This window comes from Gopherus flavomarginatus, chromosome 4 (genome assembly GCF_025201925.1).
Source record: "Gopherus flavomarginatus isolate rGopFla2 chromosome 4, rGopFla2.mat.asm, whole genome shotgun sequence".
Classification (NCBI taxonomy): Eukaryota; Metazoa; Chordata; order Testudines; family Testudinidae; genus Gopherus; species Gopherus flavomarginatus.
In genome coordinates this window covers 204031483-204050400 of record NC_066620.1, presented here as the reverse complement: position 1 = coordinate 204050400, position 18918 = coordinate 204031483, and the positions used below count along the sequence as shown (strand labels likewise).

General features: G+C 44.1%; 1 protein-coding gene across 13 annotated transcripts in view; it reads right to left on the bottom strand.

Annotated features, from left to right (window-relative positions):
* SUPT3H (SPT3 homolog, SAGA and STAGA complex component) overlaps nucleotides 1–18918 on the bottom strand; it is a 524342-nt gene that overhangs the window by 70099 nt on the left and 435325 nt on the right. For 9 of the 13 annotated variants that reach the window (XM_050950860.1, XM_050950859.1, XM_050950862.1 and 6 more), the window contains one exon: nucleotides 1448–2673. The exons of the other annotated variants lie outside the window; for them this stretch is intronic. In XM_050950860.1, the coding sequence (XP_050806817.1) occupies nucleotides 2542–2673 (132 nt within the window). In that variant the 3' untranslated portion in view covers nucleotides 1448–2541. Of the gene's footprint in view, nucleotides 1–1447; nucleotides 2674–18918 lie in introns of those variants that run through there. 13 annotated transcript variants of the gene reach the window in all.

Here is an 18918-nt window from a genome sequence, read left to right as displayed (position 1 = left end):
TTGGTTCCATATTTAATTGTCAATGCTGGGAATCAAACCTCAGTCATAATAATACCAAGAGTTAACACACCCCAGAGCAGCTGTGCCAACTCAAACCAGTTATTTTTTTCTGGCTCTGTGGTGGTTTAAATTTTCTTCCCCTCCCCCGATCAGGGACACGGCTGCCCAAAAGCAGCAAAGCGTTTCTACCAAAATTACTTTCCTTTAGTAACAAGACCGCAAAAGACTGAAACACACATCACTGTCTGCCACCTCCCTATTCTACTTGATTGTCTTTTAATAGCTACAATAAAGTTGTGCAAGGAAATAATATTCCACATCCCTGACTCTCCAGGGCAGAATATGGACAATCCCAAAGGAAAGTGGGTCTTAGCTGAATCTGCTACTTTATGACTAAAACAGGAAGTTCAGTCCCCTTTTATTGTACCTTTCTTTTTTTTCTTTTGGAAAGGCTGCCCAAACAGTTCCAAGCTGGGTTGAGGCAAAGTTATTGATGTCAAGGAGCCAAGATCTTTCGCTATGGTTTGCTGCATGAGGAAGGAAGAAAACTATTTGTGCTCAGCTGTCCTTTACTTCTCCAGCCAAAGAAGCAGGAAGAGAAGAAAGATGAATAAGTGAAAAGGGATAATGTTTATCTTTTAACAAAATCATAATGTTCTGCTCTCAACCCTCGCAGCCAAAACTTGCTATTGCATTTTTAAGACAGATAGTCTCTTCTCTGAGAGACGACAGGCTAATTATAGTGCTTCTGCCAGAGGGAACTCACACATGCAAACCATTATGTAAAATATCATTTTTTTCTTTAAGAATGCTCAAGATCATTAGACATGGTTTTTTCAATGCTAGAAAATCAAGCCAAAAATGAAAATAAACAGTTTCAAGTATTTGCAACATAATTCCCTCATGCATTTATGGAAATATAGTAAAAAGCGCCCTAAAAATGTGGTTTGACATTTCATGCTGTTCTGTTTTGCTATTTTTCCAGTTCTCAACATTTGCCCTCTTGTCCTGTATCATTTCAGTTTCACTGTAGTTTGGAGCTGAGGATGGTGGTAGCCATGCACATTCACTCCAGAACATTTCAGCCTTGATTCAGCTAATGAGGGACAGGAAACAGCACAAGAAATTGTAAATTAAACTACCTCTTTACAAATTAAATGTAGTATGGCATGAATGTAAATGTGAGGCATACAAAATGACAAACTCTTCACTAAGATAATTAGGTGTACAGCACTGCTTTCCCTAACCATGTACTATGCTAATTTAAGGCTAAAGCGATTATCTAGTTCATTTAACAGTTAAGCATGTAACCTCTTATAAAGTCTGCAATAACTTATGGGAGATCTATTACTTATACTGCTATTTATATGAACCTCTTGTTGCTACAAGGAAAAAGTCTTTTGGTTCACTACATCCTGAAGCCAAAGAAAAATATTTTAGTAGGGAATATAAAAATCTTAGTATGAAGAAATGGGACGATCCCTTTACTCTATCTTAACCAAAGCTCATCAGGATATAAGTATGCAGATTGCTGTTTTTCCTGGTTTTATACATTGTGCTTTATCTTTCTTCATACTATATCACTGTCCTTGCTTATTTAGCGCTGGCGTTCAGGCCATATGGATAACACTGCTACTAGCAAGCAAGCCTCCAGCCATCATTGCCAAAACATTATTCATCAAACTATATGAACGGCATGCCAGCCACTCAGACACTTTTGGGGAGAGAAGCCATTCCAAAAGGAAATAACATTGTCCTTTCCAAATTTGCTTCAGTCCAGTAGAGCGGGTTTAATACACTGTTATGCCCTATAGCATTTGTTAGTTTAATATGAAAGAGGAAAACATTCATCAGCAAGTTTGATTTACTGTGATATTAGATCTAAAATGGATTCAGTTTTGTCTTAATGAGGAGGAAAACAAAAATACCCCCCCCCGCTATCTAACCTTTCTCTATCCAAACAAATAGTTCCTTCCAACTTTTATTTGACTTATAAAACAAAGAAGTATTCAAGCTTGTAGGTAAGATGCAGCATGGTCTAGTGGATTAAGAAAACAACTGGGTGCCATGAATTCCTCAGGTCTAACCCTGACTCTTCCACAGCCCACTTTCATCCTTTGCAACATGGAGATAATACCTGTTATCACTTCACAAAGGTGGTGTGAGAATGTATAGCTCTTAACAAACACAAAGTTCAAAGTACATCCCTGCCTTTTATTTAAGCAAATTGCTTCCTGGAATTTCCACTCTGTGACAATGGCCCCATTCCCCAAAGCACCTATCTGTCCTCGTCTTTATCCTCCTCTCAGGTGCATAGGGCACCCACCAGTTTCTGCCATTTAGTTTGGTCTTGTGTTGGTGCGTTCAGGTTTCTGAGTATCATGTTGATTGATCTGGCTTCTCTCTTTATTGATCCATGTAATGTTTCTCTAGGTCGCCCTCTTTTCACTTTCCAGGTGGTGTCCATATTATCACCTGCCGTAAAAGTCATGTTGGTGGCATCCTTAAATCTTGTCCTAGATACTTATCACATTCGATGCTTTAGATTGCTTTGCTCTGCTTAGAATTTCTGATGGTGCAAGAAACGGTTTCCAATGGATTCTGAAGATCTTCTGCAGGCATTCTGCATGTACTTACGTGTTTTTCCGGTTTGGGTCTTAAGTAAAATTTTTGCTGTAAACATAACATACATGTAAGACTACTTCCATGCCAAAACATTAATATAGGATGGACAGGTATTAAAGACTATTTGGCTGAGTAACTGATTATTGTTATTTTCATGTCACAACTATAACACACTGAATATTTTGGTATGTAAGTTATTTGTATAAATTTGTATTTGGAGCCTAAATGTACAAATAGCTCAACTTGAAAACCAAAAATGGCAAAGCTCATAAAATCAGTTTAACATGTTTCAGCAAACTGTATTTTTTTTATTACTGGTGCCTAGACATATGACATTTGGCATTCCATAAATCCCTAACATAGATGTTTTTACAAGTTGTATTTTATTAAATAGGCAAAATGTACCTTTCCATATATCCTACATGCTGGACAATTCCACAAGGAATGCCTACATAGCTTGTCTTTAGAGAACAACCACACATAAAAGACAAAAGACACTTGACCAAGGCAGGAGGCAAAAAGAGGTTAAATCAGTTAGAAACAGGTTTTTCCTTGGTTTTAATTCATATGTGATGACAGAAAACCCAGAAAAAATAGCTCTGAGTCGAAAATTATTTAAATTTGCCAGCTCCAACCTTTTCTGGAAGCTTGCCAAGCTTAATTTGGATTTGGGCACAAAGTTTGCACAGCTCTAACTTTAAGCTGCTGCAGCCTAAAAAGTGGACTAGGTAACAGACACAAAAATATTCCACATAATTCAACACAACTGACAGTCTGTTCTCAAAGTACCCAGCATGGACTCAGAACGTTTTAGTTGTTTCACTCCAGAAGAGGGTGATACTGTGTCTCTATTAGTAAGGGTATCCATGACAGAAATGCCTTACCTACCAATGTAGTGTTACACAAGCATAATGCTCACAAGGGGGAATAGGACTTGTTTTCTAGGAGGGAACATTTTCAGAGATGTGCTTTTTATTTTTATTTGCAAATCTCCAAATTCAACAGTTTTTCAGCCTCTATAAACTTTCAGATGGAAAGATCCAGTATTTGGAATAAATAATGTCTAAGCTTCACCTTCATTACTGGGCATTTTCTGTCAGAAGAGTGCTATATCCAGACTACTAAAATACACAGAACGGTTTTGTAATAAAGATATCTCACTATACCATTCAAAATGTGTAGGTAATGAGCTTAGCGCTTAACAGAACCATAGAAGGACTTAGGGGAAGGGAAAGAAATAAAGAAAGAAAAAGAAAGAATTCTGACAAATGTGTTGGTTGGAAATGCCAATAGCTCCCTTAGAGTCTTGTTTGAAATTCAAGGTTGTTTTTCTTTAATACGTAATTGTACTTGGTGAAAAATCATAATACTGAAACATAAGTACATTTATCTTTTCACTATTTTCCTGACTTCTTCCAAAATTAAGCTAGTTATTAAAACACAAATGTAAATAAAAATGTTCTGCATTAAAACTTACCTCTTCTTTTTCCTCTAAATCATTATTTGCTCACACACATTCTCATAGCAATAGACTTTGATGTCACAAACCAAGTGCTATGACTTCATTTGATGCATACAGTAGCAAAATACAAAATGAGTTACGCGAAAATGTTATTGAGCCTATAAAATATATCTCTAATAGTCAAATAGAAGTTTTGGATAATGTCTTAATTATGATGAGTATAAGGCAAGGAAACAGATCACACTAAAGCAGGGATCGGCAACCTTTGGCCCTGCGGCCCACCAGGATAAGCCCCTCTGGTGGACTGGGACAGATTGTTTACTTGCCACATCTGCAGGTTCGGCCAATCGTGGCTCTCACTGGCCATGGTTCACAGTCCCAAGCCAAGAGGGGTCGTGGGGGGTGGCGGCTCGCACATCCCTTGGCCCAAGCCGCTTCCTGCAGATCTTATTGGCCTGGGATCAGCCGAATCTGCGGACGCAGAAAGTAAACAAACTGGCCCGGCCAGCCAGGGCACTTACCCTGGTGAGCCACATGCTTTTCATTAAAGGATCTCAAAGCGAATTTTAAACATCAATCCTTCCAATGTCCTTTGAAGAAGATAAATAATATTCCCATCGTACAGCCAGATGAAAAAGGGATGTAACTTGGACAAGGTCATATGACAAGCCAGTAGTAGTGGAGAAACCAGAAGTTCTGACTGATGGACCCATCTTAACCACTAGAAAAAATTGCAGCAAGCAATACGACATGGCAATGGGGAAACTGAGTGAAATTAATTCAGACATACTGTGGTATTAAAAGCACAGCTGAAGGTCTAATGTTCTCAAAGTCACTGTTTGTGAATTAGTGAGACACAACCTTCACAATGAGAGTGCTTTATGGCAATTATTAAACGTTATTTGGATGGTTCTAGAGCAGGGGTGGGAAAACTTCTTGGCCTGAGGCCCACATCTGCGTATGGAAATTGTATGGTGGGCCATGAATGCTCATGAAATTGGGGGGTTGGGATGCAGGCTCTGGCTGGGGATACGGGCTTTGGGGTGCAGGAGGGTGCTCCAGGCTGGGACTGAGGGGTTAGGAAGGCAGGAAGGAGGATCAGGGCTAGGGCAGGGGGTTGGGGTGCAGGAGAAGGTCAGGAGTTTCAGGCTATTGAAATGCTAAGAGAGAGAGAGATAATGATCTGATGAACGGACTGCTAATAGCTCCATCTCTAGCCAGAGGCAGTTGAGAAGGAACTAGGGGGGGAAGGTTCACCCCTGTGTGCTGGTTAGCCTCATGGCAGAGCATGAAGGGGGACTGTCATGGTATAATTCCCCACTTTGAACCTTAGCTTCCAAAAGATAGGGTACCAGCATGAATTCCTCTAAGCTCAATTACCAGCTTAGTACTTGTAGCGCTGCCATCAACGAGGAATTCCACTGCCTGGTACACTCTGGTCCCCCCACAACCTTGCCAGGGACCCCCAAGACCCAGTCCCTCTGGATCTTAACACAAGGAAAGTAAACCCTTTCCCTCACTGTTGCCTCTCTCAGGCTTCCCCTCCTTGGGTAACCTGGAAGATCACTGTGATTCAAACTCCTTGAAACTTAAAACAGAGAGGAAAATTCACCTTCCCTCCTCCTTCTCTCTCCCCCTCCCAGACTCTCGAGAGAGAAAGTAATCTTAACACAGAGAGAAATTAACCTCTCTCTCCCCCTTCCCTCCTTTCTCCCCACCAATTCCCTGGTGAATCCAGACCCAGTCCCCTGGGGTCTCACCAGAATAAAAAAAACAATCAGGTTCTTAAACAAGAAAAGCTTTTAATTAAAGAAAGAAAAAACAGTAAAAATTATCTTTGTAAATTTAAGATGGAATATGTTACAGGGTCTTTCAGCTATAGGCACTGGAAATACCCTCCCAGCCTAAGTATACAAGTACAAAGTAAAATCCTTCCAGCCAAATACACATTTGCAAATAAAGAAAACAAACATAAGCCTAACTCGCTTTATCTACCTAGTACTTACTATTCTGGATCTATAAGAACCTGTATCAGGGAGATTGGAGAGAAACCTGGTTGCATGTCTGGTCCCTCTGAGCCCCAGAGTGAACAACCACCAAAAACTAACAGCACACACACAAACTTCCCTCCCTCAAGATTTGAAAGTATCCTGTCTCCTGACTGGTCCTCTGGTCAGGTGACAGCCTGGCTCACTGATCTTGTTAACCCTTTGCAGGCAAAAGAGATATGAAGTACTTCTGCTCCATTAACTCTTAACTATCCGTTTATGACAGGGACAGCACATGTGTGGGCAGAGCAGACATTGCTACCAAAGATCTCCGATCAGCTGTGCAGGGATGCAAGCGCACTTACAATGGAGCATCCAAAGGGACACTACTCAAAGAAGCTGTCAAAGGTTTTGCATTTAAAATTGTGCCAACTCCTCATGTTTTAGAGCTTTACTGATTTTAATGCCAAGTAAGGCTGTTTAAATAAGTAAAATATCAATCTGCTCTAGACACTAATGGAAGTGAACATCATACAACCCCCTCAGACTCACTTTACTATTTCAATATGGCAAAGAGATGTTAGCATCCATGCAGGCTTCAATGTAGTATCATATTGTAACACAACTCAGTTAAACATTAAGGTACCTGACTGTCAGAAGCTCAGTGGTTTGAGCATTGGCCTGCTAAACCCAGGGTTGTGAGTTCAATCCTTATTCTATGATTCTATAACTCCATATGAATGTAAGGGGAGCTGCAGGTGCTCGGCAGCTCTGAAAATCCCAGTCTTGGAGGCTGATTTTCAAAGGATTCAAAGAGAATTAGGTGTCCAAACCCCATAGGCTCCTGTAGCAGGATGGTCACCTGCTCCTACCCTGAAGGGCTTGAAATCAGCCCTGGGAGAGGACTGCTGCTAGGAAAGCAGCAAGCCTAGGCTGATTGGGGAAAGCAACCTCAGCTGGGGGCCACGCCCCAATCAGGCCGAAGTTGGCTCAATCTGGGCCTAGCAGGCCCTTATAAGAGGGCAGGGGGCCAGAAGCACAGACAGTCTCTCTCTGAAGGCAGGGGTCTGGCTGCTGGGAAGCTCAGGGTGCCTAGAGTGAGGCAGGGCTGGGGAAAGGCCAGAGGGGCTCGGGAGCTCCAGGCTGGCAACTCCCCAGGCTGCAGGGCCTTGTCCAAGGCCCGATAGAGGCACTAGGTTGCAGAGCAAGGCAGCAGGTCCAGACCCAACCTTGCCTATGAGGAGTGGCTGACACTGCAGTCTGCCCCAGGGCACAGGGGCTAGTTGGTGACTGGCAGTAACATATGACTGTGGCAAAGTGGGGATAGTGGGTGGGGGTTCCCTGCGGAGGGGAGACCCTGAGACTGAGTGGTGTACTGCTGGGGGCAGCACCCCAGAAAACAGGGCACCAGAGTCCGGGGAGGGACACGGGGGCCAAGCGCCAGTGGGATACCAGCCTGCAGAGGGGCTCCAAGGCTGGCAGAGCTAATTCCCAGAAGAGACCAGCAGGAGGTGCCGCCGGGTGAGTCTATGCACCGTTACAGCTCCTTTGAAAAATCTCAGCCCAAATAACTGGAAAAAGAATTTCCTACTTGAATGGCTTATTTAATTTGGAAAATAACGGCAGTCAAAATGTGTACACTATTTGCCAAGGCAGTCAATTATCATTCTGTCCACATGTGAACTTTTTCTTTATTGGTGGAGTGGGATAAGAGGCAAACCAGGTACCCATGTGATGCTGGTAAGGCTGTGTTTATGTGCTGATAAGGTACTGCTCCACTAAAGAGGAGAAAAGGCCTTCAATTCCTGAAAACCTAACTATTTTCTCTGACGCAAACCCTTAGAAAAGCAATGAAACATTAAACTCTGCCTCCCGTCCTTGTGTATCAGAATGGCCCGACTGCTATTTTGAGCCAAATTGCCTACAGGGACGCAGACATAATATTGAATTTAATATCTGGAACTGTTCTAATTTGTTTTTTGTTTATGAATCAAACTGATGAAAACAAGCAGGTGGAAAGATTTAAAAACACATACACTCATGTGTCCGTCACTTGACTAAATAACCATTTCATGCCTGGAATACTTTGTTCAGTTAGATCACTATCAAAAATAATATAGCAGAAATAGAAGGTATTAAGGAAAGGAAGAGAGGCCTTGGGTGACTTCCCTGTGGAGAGAGAAAAGATCAGGACTGTTCAGTGTGGAGAAGAAATGAATAATAGGGAGAAAAAGGACAGTCAATGAAATTGAAGGGCAACACATTTAAACTGGTAAAAGGAAACTTTTTAATTTAATCCATAATTAGTCTGGGGAACTCATTACTACTGGAGATTATTGAGGCCAAAAGCTTAACAAGATTAAAAAATATTAGCCATTTATATGGCTAACGAGACTATCTTCAGTTTCATTAGACAGGCTACTCTTTTTCTTCCTGAAGGACTTAATTGACAAATATTTGGCCATGGCAACTAATGTGCTGGATTTTGTTTCATCGTTTCTTCTCCCTCCTCACTTTCCTCTGGTCAAAGAGTGACCTTGCTCATCATGCTCCATTCACTATTCTAATTATTTATTATCTCTGAATTCTCAAAAGTGCATGAGGCTCTTCAAAGAAACAAGTTATCTGCTTCCTATCCCAAATAACTCAGTGTGTAAAGTCAGATGTGACTGAACCACCAAAGGACATAAACAGCCAAAAATGAGGGGGAAGGGAGAAGAAAGACCAGGTAATAATAATAACACCATACAATTAGTAGATGACAACCTGCAACTGAATCAAATATGGGAACATCCTATTATTTTGTTGCCCCATAGCCCTCCACCCTCACTTAGTTCATTTCACCCACCCATTACGTCTTGCCTGCAAGGTCTTTGAGGAGGCCGAAACAGCAGCCAAGTGGACTTTGATCGACGACAAGGACAACCCCAGAACTTGACATGCAGAAGATAGTCGAGGATAGCCCGCAGCAATGTCTGCTCAGCCCGGACACCACAGTCCAAGGCCCAGCCCATGAACATCTTCCACTTGGCCAGATAGGTTGCTCTGGTGGAGGGCTTTCTGCTTCCCAAAAAGAATTGTTGGACCCGGGCCGAGCATTCCCGTTCTTCCATATTTAACCATGCAGAAGCCATGCTGTCAAGTGCAGTGCTACCAGGTTGGGATGCAGAAGACTGCTGTGGTTTTTGGACAGCAGGTCCAGCCAGACAGGGCAGCTACCAAAAATTCCATCAGCATGCCGAACCAGTGCTGCTGAGGCCACACAGGAGCTATCAGGATTACATTTGCCTTGTCTTATTTGGTCTTCATAAGGACTTGTGGATTAGTGGCAATGGTGGGAAGATGTATATCAGAGCCCCCAACCACCGGTGCAGAAGGCATCTGACAGGGAGCCCCTGTCTAATTCCCAGAACTAGCAGAACATGTGGCATTTCCTCGCTGGACGGGATGTGAACACGTCCACCTGTGGAGTCCTTCACCTCCAGAAGATCACGCTGACCACCTCTGGGTGGAGCAACCACTCGTAGCAAGACAAGAAGATCCTGATGAGGCAATCTGCTACCACGTTCTTGGCCCCGGGCAGATTCGTGGCAACCAGATGGACGGCATGCCACACAGAAACTCCAAAGGTGGAGAGCTTCTTGGCAAAGGGCCAATGACCTGACCCCGCTCTGTCTGTTGATGTAATACATCACTACGGCATTGTCTTTCAGGACCTGCACCGTTCTACTCTTCATGTGAGGCAGGAAAGCTTAGCAGGCCAGGTGAACCGCTTGAGCTCCCTGATGTTTATATTGGAGGGACAGATTGTAACACGACCGGCGGCCTTGCATGCTGAGCTTGATCAGGTGGGCTCCCCAGCTCTGGTCTGAGGCATCAGAAACCAGGATCAGCAACGGGGCCGTGGCTGCAAAGGGAACTCCCTCCAACACCAATTTGGGGCTCAGCCACCAATCCAGGGATGACTGGATGTGAACAGCACCCTGATATCTGGTCTAGATTGTATCTGTTGGGGATGTAGACTGACACCAACCACACTTGCAGTGGCTGGACATGATGCCAGGCATGCTGGACCACATACATTCATGTGACCATGTGGCCTAACAACTGCAAGCAGATGTGAGCAGTGGTGAGTGGATAGTTATTCACATGGGAGATCAGGTCCGACATGGCCTGGAAACGCGTCTCCGAAAGGAAGGCTCTGGCTCATGTGGAGTTGGGAACCGCCCCAATGAACTCTATTTGTTGCACCGGCCTTAAGGTTGATTTCTTTTCATTTATCAACAGGCTCAGGTCACGGCAGGAGGAAAGAACCAGATTGAGGCTCCTTTGCACCTGATCCCAAGATCTGCCCTTGATGAGCCAAGCATCGAGATATGGTTAGACCTGAACCCCTCTACGCCTGAGGTAAGCAGCCACTGGTGCCATACAGTTTGTAAACTCCCTCGGGGCAGACAAGAGACCCAAGGGGAGTGCCATGAACTGGAAATGGTGACTGCCCACCACAAAATGGAGGAATTGTCTCTGATCTTGGAAGATGGAGATATGGGAATAAGTGTCCTTCAGATCGAGGGCATTGTACCAATTACCCGGATCCAGGGAGAGGCCAGGGAGACCATGCGGAACTTCAACTTTTTGAGAGATTTGTTGAGGCACCACAGGTCCAGAATGGGTTTTAGATCCCCTTTCCCTTTTGGGATAGGAAATAATGAGACTAGAACCCTTTTCCCCTCATGTCCCAGGGGACATCATTCACTGCCCCCAGCTGCATGAGGTTCTTGACCTTCTGAATAAGAAGTTGCTCGTGAGAAAGGTCCCTGAAGAGGGACAGGGAAGGGGGGGGTAGAGGGGAAGCAACTGAGAATTGCAGGGTGTAGCTCTGAGATACTATCTCTAGCACCCAGTATTCCAAGGTGACCTGTAACCAGTCTGAAAGGTAGGGATGGTTGAGGAAAGAATGAGGCGAATCTGGGGAATTGACTGGGATGTCACTCGAGTGCACCCTCAAAGCGAGCGTTTTGGGCCCCCATGAGGCTTTGGCGGGGCAGGTTGTGCAGGGGAGTGGGAGGAGGAAGGGCAGCGACAACTAAAACTTGTGTCTCCATCCCTTTATCTTGCATGCCACCATCAAGGCTGCCAAGGCTTGGCAGCAAGGGTGGCCAGAACTGCTTCCTCACCAACTGCGGCGTATGCAGAACCAACAAGCAAAGGGTGACCCAACTGTCCTTCAGTCCGTGCAGCCTCACATCAATATGTTCTGCAAAGAGACCATTCCCATCAAAGGGAAGATTCTGGATCGAGGCCTGCACCTCCTGGAACAGGACAGTGGTCTGAAACCAGGAGCTGCGCCTCATGACCACCACCGTGACCACCCTAGCTGCTAAATTGGCCGCAACCTATGCCATCTGGAAGGAGGACTTTACAGCCGTCAGACCCACCTCCACCAGTGCCCCGAATTCCAGGGCCAAGTCCTGGTACAGTGAGTCCTTGAACTTACGGAGGGAGTTCCATAAGTTGAAGTTGTACCTCCCCAAGAAGGCATGGTGATTGGCCATCTGGAACTAAAGGCTGGCCGTCGAATAAATCTTTCTCTCCAAAAGGTCCAGCCTCATGGCCTTATTATCCTTGGGGGTCACACTGGTTTGCCATTGTCTGTACTTCTCATTGGCCAACAAGACAACCAGCAAGCTCAGAGGAAGGTGAGTATACAGATATTTGAACCCTTTGATCAGGATGAAATACTTTTTTCGGCCCTCTTGCTTGCAGGAGGGATGAAAGAAGGAGTTTGCCAAAGGGATTTTGCTGTTTTTAGGACCTCATTGTGTACTGGTAGCGGCCAAGAGCACATTGAACAGAGTGTTTGCCTGTTCAGCCATCTCCTCAACTTTCAAGCCCAAGTTTGCAGCCACCTTCCGAATCAGGGCCCCATGTTCTTTGAAATTATCCATTAGAATGGAGCGGGAGGGGCCCACCACCACCTCATCTGGGGATGAGGATGAAAACTGAGCCACCAGGGGAGGCCCCGAATGATCATTCCCCATGGGGAAAGAGGGTTTCGGGGTGGGCATTTGCTCCTCTATCCCAGCCTCTGAGTGTGCCAGGCGCACTGAGCTTGGTGCCACCGGAGCCATTGGTTGCTGCTCTGAGGCGGCAGCTGAGGAATGGACTGACTGAGGAATGGGCATCACAGACATGCCCCACACACTCCAGTAGGGCAATGTGCCAGCCACTTGCCTTACTGCCATGACAGCATTGCTGAGATTGACACAACCTCAGATGCCCATTTACCCTAGTGAAGGGTTGAATTCCCTTTCCGAATCGGAGGAAATACCTTCCAGTGACCATGGAGGGACCGTCAAAGCTTGTGTTTCATGGCTAACCATTGCCACAGGAGACCGGTGCCTCGAGTAGGAGGATCAGTGCCGGGGGGATTGGTACCGTGACAGAGACTGCTCCTACCATGGGGATCTGTGCCGAGGAGACAGCCAGCGGAAGGATGATTGGTGCCGGTGGTACGGTGACCAGTACCTTCCTCTAGGAAACCTGTGTCGAGAATGCAGAGACCGTGAGCATGGTGCAAGCGATATAGGACGTCCCGCAGAGACCTGTGGCGTGGAGATGGGGATCGCTGTGTTATCTCCGGAGACCAGCATCACTTGCCACCCTCTGGAGGGTCTTTACAGCTGGCTTGTCCTCACTGGGAGCCTTTGCTGTGACCTGTGGTACATGCGCTGCACTGGTAGAGGCCTCTGCTCTCTGGGCATCGGGAGAGCCTGGGAAGGCATCAGCATTGTCATCAGTCTGGGCCCCCTAGCGCTCTCTGGAGTGGGGGAGGGGGATCTTTCAGGAGGCTAGAGGGCAGCATTCGGGGTGCGTTCTCCATGTAGCTCCAGTGTGGACTGGAATCCTTTGCCCTTCTTGCTTGGTGCCAGGGAGTCACTCTTCTTCGACCTCTTCTTAGACACTGATGATGGAGAGTGGTGCTGTGCAGAGCCCGGTGCCGGGTCTGTGCTGTGCACTGAGGCTGTGGTGCTTGGGGCAGAGTCTGGCCAGGAAGCCTGAGATGCTAGGTGAAGGGCAGCCTCCATAAGGAAGGCCCTCAAATGGATGTCTTGCTTTTTCTGAGTTCTGGGATGAAAGTTCTTACAGATGCGACACTTCTCCTTCACACCTGATTCCCCCAATCATGTGAGGCAGCTACTATGGGGGTCAGTAACAAGTATGGGGGTCACTAACAAGGTCTGTTACAGTCAGAGCAGGGCTTAAAACCCAGAGACTGGAGCATGCCTTGCGTGGGGCGAAGTCCCCTCTGGGGACTATACTAGCTAAACCGCTAGTCCTTGCAAGGCAAGGGAAAGGCGCTCTGACTAACCACCATGGGCGGTAAGAAGGAACTGAGAGGGTATAAGGCCGGTGGTGCCTATTATACCGATGAATGGGCATGGCACTCAAGAGGGTGCTACAGCCGACCCTATGGATACCACTAAGACAAAAACCTCTGATGGCCGCACAAGTGGGCGCATGCACACCTAGAGTGGAACTGACATGAGCAAGCACTCGAAGAAGAACTTTAAAGGTTAAAACCATTTTTTAAACATGCTAAGTGTCTTTTCATAAATACAAATTCCATTAACAATTAAATGTATTACATTTCAGTATCTGAGAGATCCCAAAGAGCTCTCCCTAGAGCTAAGCTGGGCAGCCAGGTAAATTCTCCCTTAGGCTTCTGTGAGTATATAGTGAACAGTTTCATATTTAGTGATTTTGTTTTTTTTTTTAAACAGACATACCAATTCTTTCACAATAAGCTTAATCTGGCTAAAACAGCTCCCAAACTTTCCTCCCAAACCCAACCAGAGAGCAGTGTTACTATTGACAAGACTACCATCCAGACTGTTACCAGGCCTGCATATTACATGGCATCTTTGACTTCTCCCTCTCTCCTGCCCTGTCCAAATATTGCCAGACCTTCCCCTAAAAAAATTCTAAAATCCAGGCTTTTCTCTGTCCATACTGCTGAAACCCTAACCCAACATCTCCAGCATGAGCATCCCACCATCCACCTAATCCATTCCAAAAAATGAAGCTGTTGGGATTGTTTCCTTTGCCTGTCATTGTGGCCCTGTCACAATGTCTCCCCGTCCTTTGAAACTCTCAGTGGTTTCCCTTTTCCGCAGCGCATCAAATCCAAGCTTCTTGCCCTCATCGATTATGGCCCTCCATGACTCTGCTGCTCCCTACTTATCTACCTCTATATCTGAATATATTTCTCCCTGATCCCTTTCATTTCATTTGATCACTTTGCACCTTCCTCCATCTTATCCCTCACACTCCCAGATTAGTCCGTGAAGGCACTATTTGGCCCTCAAATCTTTCTTCAATACCCTCTTCTACCACTAGGAAACTGCCAGCTGTGAATGGGTAGGTATCAGGGCACTGAAAATTCATATAATTTAACTATTTGGAATCATAAAGTTACACAAGCAGCTAGCCTGTGTCACTGCATGATCTTACCAACTATTCTCATTTTCCACTTGTCTTTTCTTTTCCTTTCCTCTTCATTACACCGTATAATAAATTATACCGTAAACTCTTCAAGGTAGGGATCTTCTCATTATGGGCTTGAGTCAAGGCCCACTGAAGAAAGGCTTTGGAAGAGGTCCTGTGTGTTGATACATTGCCTAGCTCAGCATTTCCCAAACTTGGGACGCTGCTTGTTTAGGGAAAGCCCTTGGCGGGCTGGGCCGGTTTGTTTACCTGCCACGTCCACAGGTCCGGCTGATCGCGGCTCCCATTGGCTGCAGTTCGCTGCTCCAGGTCAATGGGAGCTGCTGGAAGAGGTGGCCAGTACGTCCCACGGCCCGCACCGTTTCCCACAGCTCCCATTGGCCTGGAGCAGCGAACTGCAGCCAGTGGGAGCCATGATCAGCTGGACCTGTGGACGGGGCTGCTAAACAAACCGTCCCGGCCGGCCAGGGACCTTCCCTACACAAGCGGCGTCTCAAGTTTGGGAATTCTGTCCTAGCTTAATGGGGTTCTAGTCCTGACTGGGACCTTTGGACATTTTTACAATAGAAATTATAAAAATAAAATCAGAAATCTTCAGTTGTGCCCAGAATTCTGAAGCCATTTCCTGGTGCCCATTATTCACCTGGCAGACCACACTGCTATTCTTCTCTATATAAATCTATATTTGCATGCATGTTTCTCAAGTAAATACATACTGAGGCTTGTGTAAATTTGTATTTAGGCCTTTGTTTTTATAACAAATCATTTTTAACCCTGTTACATATGTATTTTAGTGCACTAATGGTATGCAGTTTTTAGCAGCTAAATAGTTTAAAATCCATTTTAAAATGCATATTATTTGTTCAGAAAAATATAATATGCATTCTATCCACAATTTTCAAAATATTTATGTATATGACAGACAAAAATCAATTTAAAAATTAGGCTTCTAGATTAAAAACCTTTTACCGCCTATTGTTATAAGTGGCCACCTAAAATAACTGCAGTTTAAAGTTAGAGGAAAAATATTTATCTCCCCTCCCCCCCAATTGCATACTTTGTCATTTGACAGAATTTTTTATACAGTAAAGTTCACTTTTTCCCCTGCACAGTGAGTTTCCTCTTTGTGCAGGTCTTTCATATGCAAAAGGGAAAAGAAACATTTCTGGAAAATAGGACTGCAAAACTGACAAAGGGACTCAGTGGCACGTTACTACATTTTTTTAAACCTGCTAGATTTCAAAGTGATGGTGTCTCTTTAACAGGCACTCAGATGCCACAGTACAAGAACCTGAACACAACACGCCGATGATGGTGATTACACGCATTATTAGTATTGTCATTAAATATGAAAAGATATATACAATACCTTACATACTGGAGCCAGGTCTATGTCATCACAGTGATATAATATATATCATCCTATTCTTAGGTTAGAAAATAACAAACCCTTAGATACTGTTGTTTGGTCACTTCTTCATTTTATTGACTGTATCATAATACCTTCTAGTGTAAATGCACTAACTAGTACTTTCTGAAAAACTGTGGTTAATTACCTAAATCCCCTCCAGACTGATTACTGACCTCCCTTGATTATCAATCCAGTTGTCAAACAAGTCAGCCTGTGGGGGAGGGATAGCTCAGTGGTTTGAGTATTGGCCTGCTAAACCCAGGGTTGAGAATTCAATCCTTGAGGGGGCCACTTAGGGATCTGTGGCAAAAATCAGTACTTGGTCCTGCTAGTGAAGGCAGGGGGCTGGATTCAATGATCTTTCAAGGTCCCTTCCAGTTCTAGGAGATAGGTATATCCCCAATTATTAAAAATAATTATTATTAAAATAACTGCCCTAAAATGTTTTTTAAACCATTTCAAATGTGGAATATACCTTTGTAAATAGAATAACTTTGTCATACAACCCCTCTCCACAATACTGTACTTAAAAGACAAGAGTTCACATTACTGAATAAGGGGACGATAAATCTCTGAAAACAACAGAAGAAAGTAAGTTCCTGAACTATGACCCAAATGCTCTTATACACCATATAAACTGGAAAACACATTGTTCAAAAAAAATGTTTAAGAACAGTTATGCACTTTGTAGAGTGACAAAAGACTTGGCAGTACACTGAGAATGCTGCTGATTAAAGGTCTGGTCTACTGCTGCCCGGCAGCAATATATTCGGACCTGGGCACCAGGGACTGCCTCAATTTTCTCTTAAGCATTCTCCTCTGGCAGTCCCAGGAGTGTCAGTCCCAGGTGCTAGAAGGAGCCACAACTAGCTCTTTTTTGCTGCAGGGGTTGCCCATAGCAAAGGGTGCAGTGGGACCACTGACAGATTTGGAAATACTCCTTCTATCTTCATCAGGGAGGAAAAAGTCAATCTGCCAAATTTAGGCCTAGAAAAATATCCACAGCTGAAGTGTTAATGCCTGAAAGTCAATGCTTAGATGAAAGAGAAGCAAAATGAACATAACAAGCAATTTGGATTTGAAGAATTCGTCATGAGAAGCTATCTGAAAAAATGACCTTGGAGCCATAAAAAACCTGTTTACCGAGTTTCACTCTGCCTACGTTTTGTTATGGATATTTTAACGGTAAGCTAAATTAAGAAATGAGCCTCAACAAGGGGTGGGCCATAAGATAGCTTATCAGGCTGCAGTGAAGCAACAGGCACATCCACCCACTGAAAGCAACAGTTTGTTATGAAACTCCCTCAGAAAAACACTGGAGAGGCTTTCAACTGATCTGAGTTTTACACAATATTGATCTTTTCAGATACACAAATTCCTGATTTGAGCATTGTTTGACACTCACAATTGACTGCTGATCTTTGGAGCTGAAGCCACTTCACAGCATATTTTATGCTGTCTTCATAGAATCTGATTAGTTTGAGTGAGGCCCAGTGACTCACAATTTACTAAGCATTTGTATAATGTGACAGCCAGAAAAAGCATGACCTTTAAATGGCAGATCCACCAAAGATTAAGTTCACAGGCAATATAGCTTATTTTTATAACATTTTTATCTTAACTGTATACTGAGATCAAATGATGATGGATTGAGATTCCTGACAAAAGCCCTACCTACCTCAGGTGGTAGACAACACAGCTGCTATGACCAACTAGGGGCTGGTCTACACTACAGGGGAAAATCGATCTCAGATACGCAACTTCAGCTACGTGAATAACATAGCTGAAGTCAAAGTATCTAAGATCGAATTACTCACCGTCCTCACGGTGCGGGATTGATGTCTGCGGCTCCCCATGTCGACTCCGCAACTCCGTTCGGGTTGGTGGAGTTCCAGAATCGATATAAGCGTGTTTGGGGATCGATATATCGTGTCTAGATGAGACGCGATATATCGATCCCTGAGCAATCAATTGCTACCCACCAATATGGCGGGTAGTGAAGACGTAGCCTAAGTTAATTAAACCATGTTAGACTAGCTTAATATGTAGTCTCTGGCATGCTTGTCAGGAAAAAAGCAGAACAAAAAACTGTTCACACTGATCAAGAAAAATGCACTAGACCATGGTTTCGACCATAACCATATTGTGGATAGGGTCAGTCTTGCTAGGATTGTATGAGAAGGGTAGGAAGAGTAGAAAGCCATCCAATCCTCCCGATGAGTATACCAAAAGCAAATGAAGATTGAAATGAGAGACCATTATGGAGATTTAGGCCCATGCTATTTAATTCAAGACTTGCATCAAACAGTCCCAAAAGCTTAGCAATACCTGGACCAGGGTTCTGCTGCATTTTTGCAAACTTCTTAACTGGAACATAACACCCCAGCACCCCAAAATTCAATGCAAATTTGGTTATGGATGTGAAAACCCAACTCTAAAACACATCAAAACATGGTGAAACTCTGGATCCAAACTTGGCAACTCAGATCTATTTCTAAACATAAATAACTTAAAGGCTAAATTGAAGGTGACTCTGTGGATACGGAGAAAACTCTGGGGCTAGAAATGGATGTGTGTGGATACAGCTCCCTTTGATGTAAAGAAACCTTCCATAGTATTTTATTGTCTCAAAAGAACATTCAGACCAGTTAACTTTTGGGTTTAAGTGTCTCAAACTGCTTGAATGCATTTAACATTTGAAATAATAAATCCCACAAAACTTATATTTATTTATCTGAAATCAACAGAAGTATCTCCTGAAATATGAAGTGAAATCACTGACATTACATTAATGTCATAAGAAGCCCACTAATAGATCAATGGAAGATTTTAAGAATTACTGATTTCCCCCTCTCATTTTTATCACTCTTTCTCTTCCATCACAAACACGGATATCAAATCAGCTTCAATGTCATTACAAATGC